Source organism: Camelina sativa, chromosome 17 (assembly GCF_030686135.1).
Source record: "Camelina sativa cultivar CO46 ecotype springtype chromosome 17, ASM3068613v1".
NCBI classification, from domain to species: domain Eukaryota; kingdom Viridiplantae; phylum Streptophyta; class Magnoliopsida; order Brassicales; family Brassicaceae; genus Camelina; species Camelina sativa.
Window position 1 is genome coordinate 33,100,040 of NC_141896.1, and position 16,756 is coordinate 33,116,795.

Consider the following 16,756-nt stretch of genomic DNA (forward strand, 5'->3'; position numbering starts at 1 on the left):
GGAAATCTAAGAAAGGTGCAAAACAAACCGAGGTTAAGGAAATTATAGACATGGCCGCGGCAAATCCTAAGGTACCAAATGAGGTTTGGGACGTTGAACCTCAAGGACCTGAAGGTATTGATAATAATGAGATCTCAATCAATTATATCATGTCTGGAATACAATGGAACCGTAAAGATGTCGACATCGATGAAATATTTGCATATAAGGTAGCACTTGAAATAAATGAGGACCATGAACCCACATCTATATAAGAGTGCACTCAAAGTAATTATTGGTTAAAATGGAAAGAAGCCATTGACGTGGAGTTGAACTCTTTAAAGAAGAGGAACGTGTTTTGTCCGATCTTAAGGACACCATTCGATATAAAGCCAGTTGGACATAAATGAGAATAATGAAATCGTGAGATATAAGGCATGGCTTGTAGCACAAGGATTCTCACAAAGACCAGAAATAGATGATGAGGAGACATACTCCCTTGTGATTGATACAACGACTTTTAGATTTTTAATAAGTCTGGCTATAAGAGAAAAACTGGATTTGCGGTTAATGGTTGTTGTAACCGCATACTTATATGGTCCACTGGATAATGAAATTTATATGAGATTACGAGAGGGTATTGAGCTCAAAGATAATAGTGGTTCTCGAGAACAATACTGCATAAGGCTAAACAAATCCCTTTATGGACTGAAACCAAGTAGGCGAATGTGGTACAATAGACTAAGTGAGGATCTAGCCAAGGAAGGCTATAAGAATGACCCAATCAGTCCATGTATTTTTATAAAGAAGTTTGCAAACAAAGGGTTCGTGATCATAGCAGTATATGTGGATGATTTGAATATCCTAGGAACCTCTGGGGAAATCGCCCAAACAGTAGAATATCTAAAGAAAGAATTTGAAATGAAAGACCTAGGTAAAACTAAATTCTGTTTGGGATTGCAGCTTGAGTACATAAATGATGGAATCCTTGGGCATCAAATGGCATATACAGAAAAGGTACTCAAGAGATTTAATATGGATCATGCTCACCCATTGACCAGCCCAATGGTGGTGAGAAGTCTTGAACTGGATAAAGATCCGTTCGGTCCAAAGAAGGACGATGAAGAAGTTATCGGTCCTGAAGTGCCATACCTCAGTACTATAGGAGCGTTAATGTTCTTGGCTAGCCACACTAGACCAGACATATGCTTTGCCGTGAACCTCCTAGCAAGATTTAGTTCTTGTCCAACCCAAAGGCACTAGAACGGTATTAAACATGTACTGCGTTACCTACAAGGAACGACAGATTTGGGTTTGTTTTATACTAACTATAACAAAGAAGGTTTAGTTGGTTTTGCTGATGCAGGTTACTTATCCGATCCACACAATTCAAAGTCTCAAACCGGGTATGTATTTACACACGATGGTACAACGATCTCATGGCGTTCTATGAAGCAAAGTATTGTGGCCACTTCATCTAATCATGCGGAGATCTTAGCAATTCATGAAGCCAGCCGTGAGTGTGTTTGGTTGAGGTCAATGACTCAACATATCAGGACAGATTGTGGGATGGTCGACGATAAGGAAGCAACGGTTATATACGAAGACAATACGGCCTGCATCGCACAGCTCAAGGAAGGTTACGTCAAGGGAGATCGAACAAAGCATATCCTACCCAAGTTCTTCTTCACACATGAACTACAAAAGGCCGGAGAAGCTCAAGTGGTACAAGTTCAATCCTGCGACAACTCAGCCGATCTCTTCACCAAATCATTGCCGACATCAACATTCAAGAAGCTCACGCACGATTGGAATGTGGAGAGTTAAGGGCTTAGAGTGATGCTTGGAACAGAGGGAGCAATGCGTGCTGTACTTTTTTTCTTTCACCACGGTTTTGTCCCACTGGGTTTTCCTGGTAAGGTTTTAATGAGGCAGCGCCCCCAAGCGTATTACACTGATCCTTTAGCATCGGCACGGTTATGTCATCCAAGGGGGAGTGTTGTAAAACACTTGGAGTGGATCTTCCATAACCGGCCTATACATTGTCCATGCCATGAAGCTCATCGGTCAAGACCATAAGGCCCATCGGCCATAAGCTTTAGTCTAAGTCGGTTTAAGTGTTTCCTAATATGTTTAGGAGTTAGTTGTGATAAGGTTTTACCTTTTACTATATATATGTAACCTCTATTCGATTCTATCAATAAGAATAAGAGAATTTCCACCTTCGAGTTCTCTAGTTTCATAACAAACTACTATGTGTTAGGCCTTATAATTTGAATGGGCCTCATTCTCGTCAAAACCTTGAAACTATATAGAAGTAGAGTTGTGAGCACCCCTTTCTCCCATCAGCCGATGTGGGATGAAAACTTGCATTATGACTTTTTAACTAAGATTTAACCCGCGGTACACCGCGGGACAATATTTTTAATTTTAAAAATTTAAAATTTATATTGTAGTTATTTGTTATTTTATTATTATTTTATTAATTTTAAAAATATAAAATTTTACAAGCATTTGATATAAGTATTCAAAGTATAGGATTTTTGTAGTGTTTTCAAGGTTTTAACCCGTGTAGTATATGTATAGTCTAGTAATACATTTATCTCCTTGTACACATCTAAAAGTCTTAAAAAAAACAATTCCACTTAACTCCCTATATGGGATTAATGCCAACATGTCTCACCAAAATCAAAATAAGTTTTTGAGTAAAAAAAAATAATCAAAATAAGTTTTTTTAGTTTATAATTTTCCATGTCAATATATACAGTTTATGATAATTAAAAGAATTTTAATTTTTGGGTAATTCCTCAAAAAATAAAAAATAAAACAAATTATATGGGGGTTTTCAACATATTTAATGTGACATTTTATAATTGGATTTTCGGTTTAAGAAATTTATTAATGTTAATATAATTATGGATATTGTAAACTTTTGTTATGGAAAATATGTTGTATATCATTTAAATTTGAGAGATTCTACCATCCATAAAAATAGTTTTGGAGATTTAGTGGGTTAAAATTTTAATGGGTAAAGTTGTTTTTTGGAAAAATCGGAATGTATAGATGTTGTTAAGATTTTATGGCAATAAATGTAACAAATGTTGGTCAATTTAAGAAAGTTTAGTAGGTGGGCAATAAATATAACAAATGTTGGTCAATTTAAGAATGTTCAGATTAAATAGATATTGAACATTAATAGGTGGGACTTGAGAGTAGCAGTGTCGGGATATGTGATGAGATGGTGGAGGAGGACCATCATCGTGGGACTCATCATGGTTGCTTGCGATCCAAAATAGAACCAAAGCGACGACAAATCCTAAAACCTGAAAAATCAAACTCAAACTCAGTCTTAGATTCTCACACCAAAACTCAAACTCAATCTCATATTCACGCACCAAATTTCTATTATGTTCTGAAGTTTCAAAATCTTAAATCTCCATAGATATCAAAACCAGTTTTCCGTCGTAATTCGTAAATCAATTTCGGACATGGGGTACACAAAACCAACTTAATAGTACATGGTATGCACATATACAAAATTTGTCAATTGTAGGTTAATTTACATACTAATTTTTGCAAATCCAATTATTAATTTGTTCTTCTTTTTAGTCAATACACACTTTTTATGATTATTTGAAATTCTTATAAAAGCTTGGTTAGTACAATATGATAAACATGTAACTTTATATCGATATTAACAATATATTCTAAAAAAATAGGTTTTGAATCATTGCATTATAATACAAAATAAAATTTAGTATTTACTTCAAATATTTATGTTTAATTTAGTATTTACTTCAAATAGGTTATGAATTTTGTTGAATATTGTAAATGAGATCGATGTAAATCTCATAGAGATAAGGTCTAGTGAAGATTGATGTATATATAAGGGTAGCTCAATCTAATGAATAACACAAGTCAGTTTAAACCAATTCTCTTCTTAACCTTACATTGATGTATATCTATCCATCCATGTGTATATATGGGTAGCTCAACCTAATGAATAACACAAGTCAGTTTAAACCAATTCTCTTCTTAACCTTACATATTGGCAATATTTGGAGAAGATTTCTATGTTTTAGTAAACAATTTACCGTTTTTAGTTTTTTTCTAATTTCTATGATGAAACATGAAAGACAATTAAAAAGAAATACAAAACTTACACTATGTAAACTAAAACATAAACTTTGATTGAGAAAGGTATTTCAAGAAAAGAGAATAAGGTTTACAGCACTATCGACTAATCAAACTCCAAAATCTAAGCTTATATTATCAAACCGGATCCGGTTAAGATGGATTTGACCAGCTACTGGCTATTATGACCACTGTACATTCGCTTGAGGAGTGAGGACACATCCAAAGTGATTCAGCTGTTCATCATCTGCAAATCAATCAAGAGATGACTCAGAAGTGTGAGCTAAAAGATCTTCGATTTGTGTATCAACATTTGTAAGTTTTGCTCATGGTAAGAAGATGCATGTGTTGGAAATGAATTGAACCTGTCAACAGGAATTTACCACAGAACCCTCTTAAATCAAATCAATAGATCCACAAAAATATAAACAGACTAGTGATGCTAAGGGTGTTTGTAAACCTAGACAGGTTTAGAAGAGAGATTATATATACCATATGTTCTGACCACTAATACATATAAGAGGAATCTTTGCTAGAAGATCTGGAGTGTAAGGCTGCCATATAACCTACATCCACAACATATAAGAAAATCACAAGTCGCATCAGTGATCTTTTGATGAATTATTCAGGGGATTATGTAAAGTAAAGAAGTTTGCCTGATTATCTACATAAATTATGAAAACTAGTATTACAATACAATTTTGGATATCCCATCACTGCACACTATCATAGCTATAACGGCTAAGAGACCAGTGCTTGCACCGTAAGTGTTTCTAGTTAAAAGAATAGGTCACTGTAAGGATTTACAAAATAAATTCATTACTGAAAACATTAAGTCCTCGAATGCCAAAAAAGTTGTTTAAATTGTATCAACTCTCAACAAATGCTTATTTCGTCAGAATTAGGAGTTGGTCTGTAATTTTTCCTCTGCTTTCCTAAACACAACGATCAAAGCTCGGTCATCTAAACCATTGTTTTATACCTGCTCATCTTTCTGCTGGTCAAACTGGTCCCTGTAAAAGTCCAGTCCTCCGCGAGGATTCTCTTTATGACTCAGAGAAGCCCTCCACCTAGCTTTCAAGAAGTTTCATAAGCAAACCAAAATTGATATTAAACTTGTAAGAACAACAGAACATGATAAATTTAATTTACCTACAGCCTAATGGATCTGGTAGAGGACCACCTATGCCATCCATATAAGAAGCACCAACATGCAGTCTTCCCATGCCCACAACTGCAGCAGAACAAGAGGACCACAAATGGTAGAAACAGTCCTCTTACTTGCCCGACACAGCTCTCTGTAGAAAAGTGCTAAGGTAGCACTACCCCAGCTAAGCTTAGCCACTTCACCAAAGTCCCTTAGCAGAGGGAGAAACGTCAGAGCCACATCATGTTTAGACTTATCTCCGTATAGGAAACCACTCATCAAAGCTAATACAAAAGCCCTAGTGTGACACTTCACGGGGAGGAACCTGAAAATGTGAAGTAAGACTGAAAGATTTATAACGGAAAAAAGGAAAATAATTTCAACACCAGAAGGAAAACAAGAAACAAGAAATAGGGCTAACTAGTACAAACCTCATCTTCCCATATAGCAGCTGACCTATGCTCATGTTGCCACACCAATATAGATTGGTCAACTGGGCCAGGATCCAAATTAAAATTTAATAGTCTTTGCACCTCCATCTACATAATATATCACAGCACAACAATACAATGATCAAATGAGTATACAACATAAAGAAAACTCAACAATCATAGTTTCAATTGAAAACTTCTCTGACTTCTCTATTATTTTGACAGATTAAAGAGTCACAAGAAATGAAGTTTAGCTTCTTGAGTAGCTATTCTTCCGATCAATTTAGCAGCTCAATCCTGAAAGTACTAAGATCTTCTTCTTCATATGATATTTCAATGTTCTTAAGCTCGAATTATGAGTAGCAATAATTCAAAAATGAAAACTTCTAATTACGTTCCTAATATGAACACAAAAAAAACCCTAAACTGGTACGAAGACACGAAGACCAGAAACAAGAAGCATGAAACCACAAAAAACAATCCAAAACAATAAAAAGTTCCAAACTTTCGAGAAAGGCACGGTTAACATAAACAAGTGTGTGTGCGGGTGCGCGTGATTAGAATCGAGAGAACGTACCAAAGAAAAGCGTCCGTGGAAAAAGAACCAGAGGAAGAAGAATGTAATAAGCAAAGAGAAGCGTTAAGCGGGACAGAGACAGAGAGCTTCCAGATTTTTAGCCTTTCTTCTCCCCTTCCCTTTAATAGAAGGATCTGTCCGAGGATCTAATCTTTTCAAGCAACGACGGCGTTTTAGTCATAAACTTATCCACGGGCCCGTTAACCATAGTCTCGGCCCATACGAAGCTAAACAAGACGACAACTTTTTGAGAGTAAAGGAATAAAAAAAGGATACAACAAACACTTGAGTCTCTAGGCATCGTGCTGCGTTGAAGTTTTCTCGAAACAGAAAAGAGTTGTTTTTATTTGAACTTTGAAGATTGTACAAGACACGTGGCGTGAACCCAATTCGCAAAGACGCCACGCGATGGTCTTTTGCATGCACCTCATTTGAACATCATCAAGTCTCTCTCTCTCTCTTTTTATTGACTTTGATCGCCGAACCTAACCAGCTTGTGAACTCCTATATAACCGATCATCAGCTCAATCTCCCCTTACTACTTCATCCATTAACATCAATACAAATATATAGTCATTTATATATATATATATATCTAGATAAAAATGCCAGGGATCACACTAGGAGACACAGTGCCGAACCTAGAAGTGGAGACGACACATGGCAAGTTCAAGCTTCATGACCACTTCGCCGATTCTTGGACCGTTCTCTTCTCTCATCCCGGTATATACGTTTAATGTATATAGATTAGGCATGATTCAACTGGTTTAGTCCGGTTTATGATTTTTGTTACAATTCTTGAATTTTGTCGGCGGATATATAGGGGATTTCACGCCGGTATGTACCACGGAGCTCGGTGCGATGGCTAAATACGCTCATGAGTTCGAGAAGAGAGGCGTGAAGCTCCTTGGTTTGTCTTGTGACGACGTACAGTCCCACAAAGACTGGATCAAAGATATCGAAGCCTTTGCGGTATATATTATAAATATGCATGCATACCAAAACTAAATTAATCTTTGATCTAGTTAGCTATTTTTGGGTTGTGACTAATTTGTTACATATATGGAATATAGCTCGGAAGCAAGGTGAAGTACCCGATAATCGCAGACCCGAACAAAGAGATCATTCCTCAGCTTAACATGATTGATCCAATCGAGAACGGACCGTCTCGTGCCCTCCATATTGTTGGTCCTGACAGTAAGGTAATAATCTCATTCTCACATATTATTTGCATGTACGTATGATTATTGATTTTATGTTGGTTGATGTTTGGTTTGTGGGATATAGATAAAGTTGAGTTTCTTGTATCCCTCTACCACGGGACGTAACATGGACGAAGTACTGAGGGCTTTGGACTCGTTGTTGATGGCGTCGAAGCACAATAACAAGATCGCCACTCCGGTTAACTGGAAACCGCATGAACCAGTTGTGATTTCGCCTGCCGTGTCGGACGAAGAAGCCAAAAAGATGTTTCCAAAGGGTTTCAAGACCGCCGATCTTCCCTCAAAGAAAGGCTATCTGCGTCACACTGAGGTCTCTTGAAAGATATAAACAAAAGCCTAATAATAACGTAATACGGAGTATTGTGTGTAATATCAGGTTCTTTTTTACGTGTTTGACGAAAATAATTACGTTTTGTAACGTCTATGATGATGTGTTTGCACCTACTAGTTGTAACAGACCTTGGTATTAATAAAACAAAAATCTAGTTTGTTTTATGATAGTACGACGTTTTAGTACTGGTCGGACTGTTCGAAAACCGAATGTTCAATCTTCCATTTTGGTCAAGAATTAAACAAATCATATATTTGGAAATTGAATTGAGTTTATGAAAATGCTAATTACTGCACTTTCAATTTACATCCAAATTGAAATTTAATTCGAACTTAAAAGAGATAACCGATCTGTAACCGTATCAAACCGATATAGGATGAACCGAAATCTAAAACAAATAAAAGTGGAGACTATACGACGCCGTTTATATATTCTAAAGTTAATTTGCATATTCGCCGGTTGTTATACGATCGTTGTTGATTCATCGTCGTCGACGGCGACTACTTGTGTTGTTCTTCACGCTCCGATCGATCTTCACCAACTGATATTTATCGATTCGCCGATTCGGATCTCATCGATCAACTGTGAGTTTATTCTATTCGTCGTCGTTGTTTTGTTTGTTGGATCGATTTATTTACTTTAGAGGAAGGAACATCTCTATTTGGATCGATTTGTTGCCAATTTCTAATGGCTTTCTCATGGATTTATCGTGAAATCGGTGATTTTGTGTCTATGTTGTGTACTGTGTAGATAATTCAGTGATAAGCTTCCGAGGAACTATTATTATCTTCTTTTTTTACTTACATGATCAGCATTAGAGAATTTCAAATCTTGGAAGCTAACATAATTCTTTGGGATTTAGGTTTGAGTTCTTTCACGTTTGGCTTGATTAACTGTGGGAAGTTATATATTTTGTATAAGTTCGGATAGGATCTAATCATATCAGAAATTGGAACTTGTGTTTATGGTGTTACAAGTCGGATGAAATTTCTTAGCTGGTCATATTACTTAGGATTCAGGTTTCTCTAATCAATTGAGTTTCTTAACTGGGCAAGTCATTTTTGTTTATCCCAGTCAGAGGTCAGTGTCGTTGAGGTACAAATTGTATGATGGTTTTAGTTGATAAACTTCCTGAGCTGTTTCAGACTGTGATAGAATCTAGTTTGCCAATCTGTTTTTCCTGTGATGTTTAGAAACCATGCAAAGTGTCTTTGTCTTTGATGTTTTGTAATCTTAACTAACACAAAGATTACTAAAAGCGTCTTTGTGTTAGTGAACATATAGCACCGTGAAAAGTCATTCGCTTTGTTGAGACTCCATCTAGTAACTAATTATTGCTACGATCGATACTTTTTATGTGGTTTGAGTTTGTTTGTGATGTAATAGATTGCTCTTGATGGTTTTCTGCTGATCATGATATTTACGAAATTTTGAGTAGTTCACTGATTTACTAGTTCTTTTTTTGTTTATCCCAGTCAGAGGTCAGTGTTGTAGAGGTACAAATTGACGGCTGGATTTAGTAATGATGGTTTGAGTTGTATACACTTCCTGAGCTGTTTCAGACTGTACTAGTCTCTAGTTTGCCAATCTGTTTCCCTGTGATGTTTGGAAATCATGCGCGCCTTTTTGTGTTAGTTAAGCATTACACACTAAGGAACCATGAAAAGTTATTCGCTTTGTTGAGACAGTAACAACTCATTGCTACGATCGATACTTTTCATGTGGTTTGAGTTTGTGATGTAATAGATTGCTCTTGGGGGCTGTGTGTTGATCATGATAATTACGAAATGTTGAGTAGTTCACTAAATTATTAGTTCTATTTTAGTAGGCTTCCTGAGTGATTTATTTTACATGCTCTACAACTTTTAGGAGAATGTTGTGATCATATCTGTATTTCTTTTTGCTGCTATACCTAAAAGTCTTTCACATAATCTTTTACTTCAAGGACAAATGAAGCATATAGTAAAGATCTTGAGCCTCCTGGTGGCAATCTCTGCCTTCTGGATTGGTCTTTTGCAGGCTACGATTATTCCTCGAAGCCACACTTGGTTGGTGAGTAACATACAATTTTGTCCTTTTTAATTTCTTGTTATTTTGAAATTAGGATTGTGTTTGATTTGGTAATGTTGCCGTACAGCTACCGATCTACTTTGTTGTTTCCTTCGGATGTTATGGTCTATTAATGGTTGGAGTCGGGCTAATGCAATTTCCTACATGCCCCCAAGAAGCAGTTCTGTTGCAGAAGGTACTTATGAGTCAAGCTGTTTGCCAAATTTGGTCTTGGTCTTATTTTCGTTCTGCTGAATTTGGGTTTATAATTAGAGTCCAGCGTTATTTATTGTTGGCATCGTTTATCTTGTTGCTAATTTAGTATCTTTTGTCTATTTCATTGGTTGCAGGATATCACAGAGGCCAAAGAATTCTTCAAGCACAAAGGGGTCGATGTTGGATCGGACTGACACAAAAGGCTTATAACGACCAACATTCAGAAATAGTTTTTGTTATAGACAAAAGACCTTAAATGTACTGTTTGGATATTTGATGTTAAACAGTGTTTTTGAAGGATAAGTAAAACGCAAAAGCTTATGCATCCAAACTCCTATCGCAATAGTATAACAATTTTAATACTTTCTGTTTTAATCATTTTTTCTTGTCTAATGTTAATGGATGGTGCCAAAAAACCAAGCAAAGTGATTAAACCAAAATAGCTTAGTGGTGAAGAGACTATCTTCTATTTGAAACATTGTTACACCTGCAAACACCTTTGTGTTCTACGTTTAAGAGATAGAATCTGATGCGAGGAGAAAAATAAACGACAGGGGGAGAAAATAGGGCTTGTTTATCTCTTCTTCTTGCCACCTTTGCCTGACTTTGAAGAAGTTCCAGAGGTTGAAGTTGTGGCCTGAGGTTCCTGCTTCTTCGCTTTCTGAGATTCCTGCTTCTTCACTCTCTCTGGATGTCTCGGTACCAACTCTGCAATTTTCTGCATCAGTTGCTTTCCTGCAAATATAAATCAACACGAGCACATCATATGTCTGTAGGAAACAACTTGCAGGTAGACCCTTTAAGTGCAATGTTTAGCTATAATTACTCATTCTGTATGTTAGAAAAGTCCAGCTATTTGGATGCAACAATGTCAATACATATACAAACACAAACATATCATAGGTCTTGCAATTAGCCAAAAAGTGCTTAAAATAAACTTTTTCTATCTAGCTTAATTCTGCAGCTGAATCTGCCGTGATCATATGCAAAAATACCAACCTAAGAAATTCAAATTATAACAAATGAACTGACAAAGAATGAAAAACATAATCAGATAAACTTAGCATAATGTGATATTCCAGTAACAATAACAATATCATAACAAACATAAACGTCTAAAAATTAAGACTATTTGCAGATGATCTATATGCACATAATGTATAACAACTTGTTTATCCATACGAGATTCTGGTAAGAATGATTCTGAGCATAAATGACGATTTCAGGGATCACTGACACAGCTTCCAGATCACAAAGGTCGAAATTGGTGATGATACGGCAAATTTGAAGAACGATGAAGAAGTTTGAATCAGGGTGATATGATGAGATAAAAAAAGCAGACACAAATAATAGCAGACCACAAAACAATGTCCGAAAGTTCATAATAAGAGACCAAAGTTGAAACCCAACTCCTATTTAGATAATAAGCAGGCTGGTATCAGGAACCATTCACAGGAAGGTTAGATACATCCATACATGTGTCACAAGGAGATCTTAACAACAAAACAAGAGCAAGCAAAGAAAATAAAGCAGATTTCATGTTGGTGCTTTCTAGGTCCATGAAAACTGGTTTCTGGTTTCTAGTCAGATACACAAAACTGCAAGCTCTATTCAATTTATCACTGGGATAAACACTATAAGAAAACACAAAAGACAAATGTTCAACGGCGAGTGGAGATCTGAGGTCTTACTTGAAGTAATGGCTGGATTGAGTAAAGTCCCATCCTCTCTTTTCAACTGCACTCTGACTCTACCTACTTGCATGAAATCACGCGGGTACGCTTTGTCAATCTGAAATACCGTAAGACCTCTAATCAAAAAACGACACGACATTATCACATTAATCTAATAGGATGGAGAGGATTACCTCGACAGCACTAGGGAGTTTCAAATGCTTGCAACAATCACTAATCTCAATGCAATTAGGACTCTCACATGCTTGACTCACACTGATTCTTCTCCCCTCAGCTACAGTTTTCTTTGAGTTAATATAGACTGGATACACCACTACCCATTTCTTGATGTTGAGCGCTCCACTATCCATCTACACAGATAAAGAAAAAAACGAACTTTAAACCTTTAAAGTATCCATCAAGAAGAAACAGAACCAAATAGATCAATTCAACTTTCAAAACCCAAAAACTAGAGGCCAATCTTAATTACAGCCATTAACAAGGCCAATCTGTTCATCATGGCCACTGTAAGAGAAAGGTTTACGATGCAACCACAAACATTATCGTCAACTGCTCTCAATGAAATCTGAAATTAACAGTTGAAAAAACTAGAAACCCACGACCTAATACGCGATTAATCACATAGAAATCACACAGATCTGTTTCGATTTCCCAGGGAATTGTCAAGTATCGAGACCCCAAATCGTATACATGCGAAAGAAGGAAGACAACTATTTTTCTTCTCCACGAAAGATCAATTGATGCTTAATTTAACAAAAAGAAAAATAGAAGAAAAAAACGAACCAGTGATCAGAATCGTCAAATCCAGGAAATCAAGCTTTTGAAGTGAGAGATTGCTCTCGGATCAGAAAAAATCGTATAGCCGGAGAAGAGCAACGAAGGAGACGACGAGGAGAAGTAGAAGATTTTACGTTCGTTTTACCCTTGGAATTATTTTGACTTACTTAATACCGTATTTAACCGTAAACAACCGGATTAAACCGAAAACAATTGAAATTGATTTTTGGTTCGCTTATTATTTCTCATAAGAAGAGAGGACCAGACTTTTTCTCTCTTTCTCGGACTTCAGAGACGATGGAGACTGAATACGACCAAGTTCTTCGCTCCGTTGCTCAGGTGAACATCGCCGACCAGACCGGAGATTCCGGCGATGTTAGCTGTGACGGAGACGGTGTAAAAGTATTGTGCTTCACTGAAGTTTTCGATGATGTCACTATCCAGTTCCAGATCATCCGTCTCGCGAAACAGGTTCCCGCCAGTAACTTAGCTTTGTTCTTTTAATAACCTAATTCTCCCGCCTTCGATCTTCATCAGAACGAAAGCTTAATTTGGGAATTTTGTGTAGATTTATGTATGGCTTGGTTGTAACTCCGCCAAATTTGGGAATTTGTACGCAGCCGCTTCAACACGACCGGTGAGATTCTAAAAATTTTCAATTTTCATGGCAATCAGGGTTTTAAGTGTTCTGAAATTGGGATTTTTTTTGTTTTGTTTCTATGGCAGAGCAATACCGTGAGTGTTACTTCAGTACTTGGTGGATCAACTGATAACACTGGATCTGGCATTGCGCGTAGATTAGGTTAGGAGAATCTTTATGATTGCAATTTCAAATCCATCTCTTTCTTGTTTCTACAGTTATAAATTCTCTGTTTTTTGTGTCTGTGTGTTCTCTAGTGTTGAAGACTGGACTCAATATAATACTGGCTTGCAACATCCCTAAGAACAATCCCTTGCTCGAGGTTTGTTCTTTCGCTTTTGCTATTGTCTTATAGAAATGAGAAAGAAACAAGCTTTATTTAGATAATACTCGTTTGTGTTGTGTTGTGTTGTGTAGGCAAAAGCTGAGAAAGTGTTGATCAGAAAGCTGATTGATCTTGGTTACACAATGCCAAAACCTGTAAGAGCAACATAGCCAGTTTAGCTGTTTCTTGAGTTTTGTTTCTCCTCTTTGTGTCCTGCGGAAAATTAGTGAATGATGCTAACATATTTAAGATCGAGTGGCATGAATGACTGTTCTTAACGTTATATCTTCTCCATATTCAGAGAGTTGGTTCCTTTTTTACATGGCTTGCAAATGTGTTTGTTTTCTTCTCCTCTTGTTTGTCAATTTGGCCTGTTGTTTCGTCATCCAAATTCGGAAGCTATGTGGTGATGCATTATTTGCATGCTTGATCTTTTTCTGTTCTGCTATAAAGGCAAATCGTTAGGACATGCCAAAGTGTGTAACTCTACTGTATGATGGAACCATTCCTCTTTCCCTCTATATTTGTCACTTGCAGACCTGTATTGATAAGGTTTAACATAAAATTGATGTGTGTGTATGTTGACACTTGTAGACAAACAAATCACTTATTCATCATCCATTGTGAATTTATTGTGAATTCACAGTCTTTGGCTCTACCCCATGAATATCCCAGTGTATTTGAGTAATCCAGATCAGGGTTAGCCAAACCGGAATTTCGAAATTTGGTTCGGATTTTTAGATGCACCTAATTAGTGAATAAGTCGGATTACGGTTTCTCGGTTTGGTTTGGTTTGGTTTGGCTTGGCTATTAACCCGAAAACTAAATTGGACAGGAATAAACCAAAATTATAAACCCTAAAGCAATGTTCATCATTGAGAGATTCGAGACCCATACGTACAGACAGACCCTAAAGCAAGTTGACTGTGCTTATCCCGAATCTCCGACCAGGAAACGGCAAAACTCCGACGACCCTTTATCATTAAAACGGTTAAAACTTTTGATCTTCGTAAACTACGTCGTCTCGTGGTATTAGTTTAATATCCACAAAACGACGTCATTTTCTACATAACAGAGACGATAGCTCCGTTGCTCGTTGCGGTGAATCTTGGTTTTTTTCCTGGTTAGATAATTTCTTTGTATCTTCTTTCCTTGGATTCTTTGATTCCTCCAGATTTAATCACAGTTCCAGTTCTATTACATACAGTCTCAAAACCATACCTTTCTTGTTGGTCTCTGTGACTCTTAATCTCGTATGTTCATTGTTCATTGCTTAAAGGCTTTCTGTTCAAAGCACAAATATTGTTTTCTTTTCGATCCCTGAGAGCATAATGTGATTAGTTTTACTCCTAACAGTTCTCTGTTACATGTGTTGTATTTGTCTAGCTTCGATTTTGGTAGACATATATATTAAGAACATTGGGAGTAAAAAAAAAAGAGTTTGGTTTCTTTGGAATGGATATGCCAAACAGACCATCCTCTATTTAGCGCTAATAAAAGCTTTTTGAATCTTTGCTAATCAGGTTTTGTTACCTACGCACTCTGGTGAAGCCGAGTCTAAAGTTATGACACCAGTAGAAGAGGACAATTGTGAGGATTCTCATATTTATATGGGCTTTGCTCTGCACCAGGTAATAACACTAGTATTGGTTCTGTAATACTGCAAAATTTTGTTTCTTTTAGAGTTATGGTGGTTGATTTCCCTTGATTGCAGGCTAAACTTGCTCTGGAGGCTCTTGAAGTTCCCGTGGGGTCTCTTATTTTTGCCTTTGCTTCATCCCAATATTTGTTTCTTACAAATATCATCAATGGTCAAGTCATATAAGAGAACTAATGCTTCTTTTCATTATTCTTTTTTTTTCTTTCTCTTTTTCTGGTTTGTGTGGATCAGATGTGTTATTCTTGAGGATGGTAAGGTCATTGCTTCAGGGAGAAACCGAACAAATGAGACACGCAATGTAATCATTCAAACTTTCAAAAGTAACTAAGCTTGAAATTTCTATATGTTCTAGTTATAAGCTAGTTTCGTCAGTTATATATATTAGATAGTCTATCTTTCACTATCTCTCACTGGCTTAATTTATTTATTGAGTAATACAAGAAACATATGATTGTTACCGTTACAATTTTGTTTGAACAGGCCACAAGACATGCAGAGATGGAAGCAATTGATCAACTTGTCGGACAATGGCAGAAAAATGGACTCTCACCTTCACAAGTCGCTGAGAAATTCTCGAAATGCACTCTTTACGTAACATGCGAACCTTGCATAATGTGTGCATCGGCCTTATCGTTTCTTGGTATGAATTCCTTAAGCTGAATTTAGACATTTCTTGTTTTGTTTTGTTTCGTTTCTGATGAGAAAATGATATGATCTGCTCTTAACTGAAGGTATAAAAGAAGTGTATTATGGATGTGCAAATGATAAATTTGGGGGATGTGGTTCCATTTTGTCGCTTCACTTAGGCAGTTCTCAGCCGTCAGATATTCTGTAGGTTCTACGATCATACTACAGTCTTATAAAGAGATGCTTTATTAATTGAATTCTGTTGTTTATAGGGAAGAAGCTCAAGCAGGCAAAGGGTACAAGTGCAGAGGAGGAATAATGGCAGAAGAAGCTGTCTCTCTTTTCAAGTGTTTCTATGAGCAAGGAAATCCCAATGGTAACCAGTCTCATCGTTACTTATAAGTCTATTTCTTATGAAACATCTCCATAAGTTTTTTTTTTTGGTTTTTTTTGTATTACTTTTTCCGTTGTAGCCCCAAAACCACACCGCCCGGTAGTTCAAAGAGAGAGGACTTGAGGTTAACATGTTGCAGATATTGTCGTTCATAGGACACTGCGTTGAAGGTTGCTCTACAGAACATTCCCCATTTTTGCTTTCAGTCCCATATACCATTTACTTTTTGTTTGATTGTTTGTAAGTTATCAATGATTCTCCTTATGTTTTTGCTACTTTTTGCACATGAAACAATAAGAGATACAATTTTCAAAATCGAGTAAATGCATTTCCTCATAATTCGAAAATTTCAACTTACATCTAGTGTGTGTATTCTATACAATTTGTACAGTTCATATGTTTAGACAGTTGAGAATGTCTATACAGAGATAGTTGTAACTTGATTGCACTCTCTAGAGGTTAATTAAAAACTCTGGTTCTCTAATTATATCTGCGAATAGATTTTGGACAGACTATGTAAACAAATGCCAACCGCATCTGCTAAAAACAGTA

General features: G+C 36.5%; 6 protein-coding genes across 12 annotated transcripts; 4 read left to right on the forward strand and 2 right to left on the reverse strand.

The window, feature by feature from the left end:
* Positions 1 to 4,119: 4,119 nt before the first annotated feature.
* On the reverse strand, positions 4,120 to 6,622 carry LOC147924638 (serine/threonine-protein phosphatase 7 long form homolog). Of its 4 annotated transcripts, none has more exons than XR_015586940.1 (6): positions 6,269 to 6,399; positions 5,692 to 5,799; positions 5,270 to 5,585; positions 5,096 to 5,183; positions 4,606 to 4,679; positions 4,120 to 4,360 (listed from the first exon to the last, which is right to left on the reverse strand). XR_015586940.1 is itself a non-coding variant. In XM_087495589.1 (6 exons), the coding sequence occupies exons 3-6, from the start codon at positions 5,337 to 5,339 to the stop codon at positions 4,397 to 4,399; spliced, it is 318 nt and encodes a 105-aa protein (XP_087351715.1). In that variant the 5' UTR covers positions 5,340 to 5,585; positions 5,692 to 5,799; positions 6,269 to 6,622; the 3' UTR covers positions 4,120 to 4,396. The 4 variants fall into 4 exon arrangements, 2 of the variants coding, with proteins under 2 accessions (XP_087351715.1, XP_087351716.1); XR_015586941.1 differs by having other exon boundaries at positions 4,120 to 4,478; XM_087495589.1 differs by having other exon boundaries at positions 4,120 to 4,478; positions 5,266 to 5,585; positions 6,269 to 6,622.
* A 121-nt stretch (positions 6,623 to 6,743) lies between these two features.
* Positions 6,744 to 7,991, forward strand: LOC104758108 (1-Cys peroxiredoxin PER1-like). The gene is made up of 4 exons (XM_010480924.3): positions 6,744 to 6,991; positions 7,092 to 7,240; positions 7,342 to 7,470; positions 7,556 to 7,991. Exons 1-4 carry the CDS (start codon positions 6,874 to 6,876, stop codon positions 7,808 to 7,810), a joined length of 651 nt encoding a protein of 216 aa, XP_010479226.1. The 5' UTR covers positions 6,744 to 6,873; the 3' UTR covers positions 7,811 to 7,991.
* Positions 7,992 to 8,248: 257 nt separating this feature from the next.
* LOC104758109 (dolichol-phosphate mannose synthase subunit 3) lies at positions 8,249 to 10,418 on the forward strand. The gene is made up of 4 exons (XM_010480925.3): positions 8,249 to 8,406; positions 9,768 to 9,874; positions 9,960 to 10,067; positions 10,222 to 10,418. The coding sequence occupies exons 2-4, from the start codon at positions 9,773 to 9,775 to the stop codon at positions 10,279 to 10,281; spliced, it is 270 nt and encodes an 89-aa protein (XP_010479227.1). The 5' UTR covers positions 8,249 to 8,406; positions 9,768 to 9,772; the 3' UTR covers positions 10,282 to 10,418.
* A 95-nt stretch (positions 10,419 to 10,513) lies between these two features.
* Positions 10,514 to 12,711, reverse strand: LOC104758110 (signal recognition particle 19 kDa protein). Its single transcript, XM_010480926.3, has 4 exons — positions 12,565 to 12,711; positions 11,955 to 12,131; positions 11,779 to 11,878; positions 10,514 to 10,822 (listed from the first exon to the last, which is right to left on the reverse strand). Exons 2-4 carry the CDS (start codon positions 12,129 to 12,131, stop codon positions 10,662 to 10,664), a joined length of 438 nt encoding a protein of 145 aa, XP_010479228.1. The 5' UTR covers positions 12,565 to 12,711; the 3' UTR covers positions 10,514 to 10,661.
* An 81-nt stretch (positions 12,712 to 12,792) lies between these two features.
* Positions 12,793 to 14,088, forward strand: LOC104758111 (uncharacterized). Its single transcript, XM_087496015.1, has 5 exons — positions 12,793 to 13,029; positions 13,127 to 13,195; positions 13,285 to 13,360; positions 13,456 to 13,520; positions 13,616 to 14,088. Exons 1-5 carry the CDS (start codon positions 12,856 to 12,858, stop codon positions 13,691 to 13,693), a joined length of 462 nt encoding a protein of 153 aa, XP_087352141.1. The 5' UTR covers positions 12,793 to 12,855; the 3' UTR covers positions 13,694 to 14,088.
* On the forward strand, positions 13,659 to 16,519 carry LOC147924639 (tRNA-specific adenosine deaminase TAD2). Of its 4 annotated transcripts, none has more exons than XM_019238696.2 (8): positions 13,659 to 13,678; positions 15,047 to 15,154; positions 15,238 to 15,275; positions 15,415 to 15,481; positions 15,664 to 15,823; positions 15,915 to 16,014; positions 16,083 to 16,186; positions 16,284 to 16,519. In XM_019238696.2, the coding sequence occupies exons 1-8, from the start codon at positions 13,667 to 13,669 to the stop codon at positions 16,325 to 16,327; spliced, it is 633 nt and encodes a 210-aa protein (XP_019094241.2). In that variant the 5' UTR covers positions 13,659 to 13,666; the 3' UTR covers positions 16,328 to 16,519. The 4 variants fall into 4 exon arrangements, 3 of the variants coding, with proteins under 3 accessions (XP_019094241.2, XP_010479229.1, XP_010479230.1); XM_010480927.3 differs by lacking the exon at positions 13,659 to 13,678 and adding an exon at positions 14,361 to 14,646; XM_010480928.2 differs by lacking the exon at positions 13,659 to 13,678 and adding an exon at positions 14,653 to 14,776.
* The last annotated feature ends 237 nt before the right edge of the window (positions 16,520 to 16,756 follow it).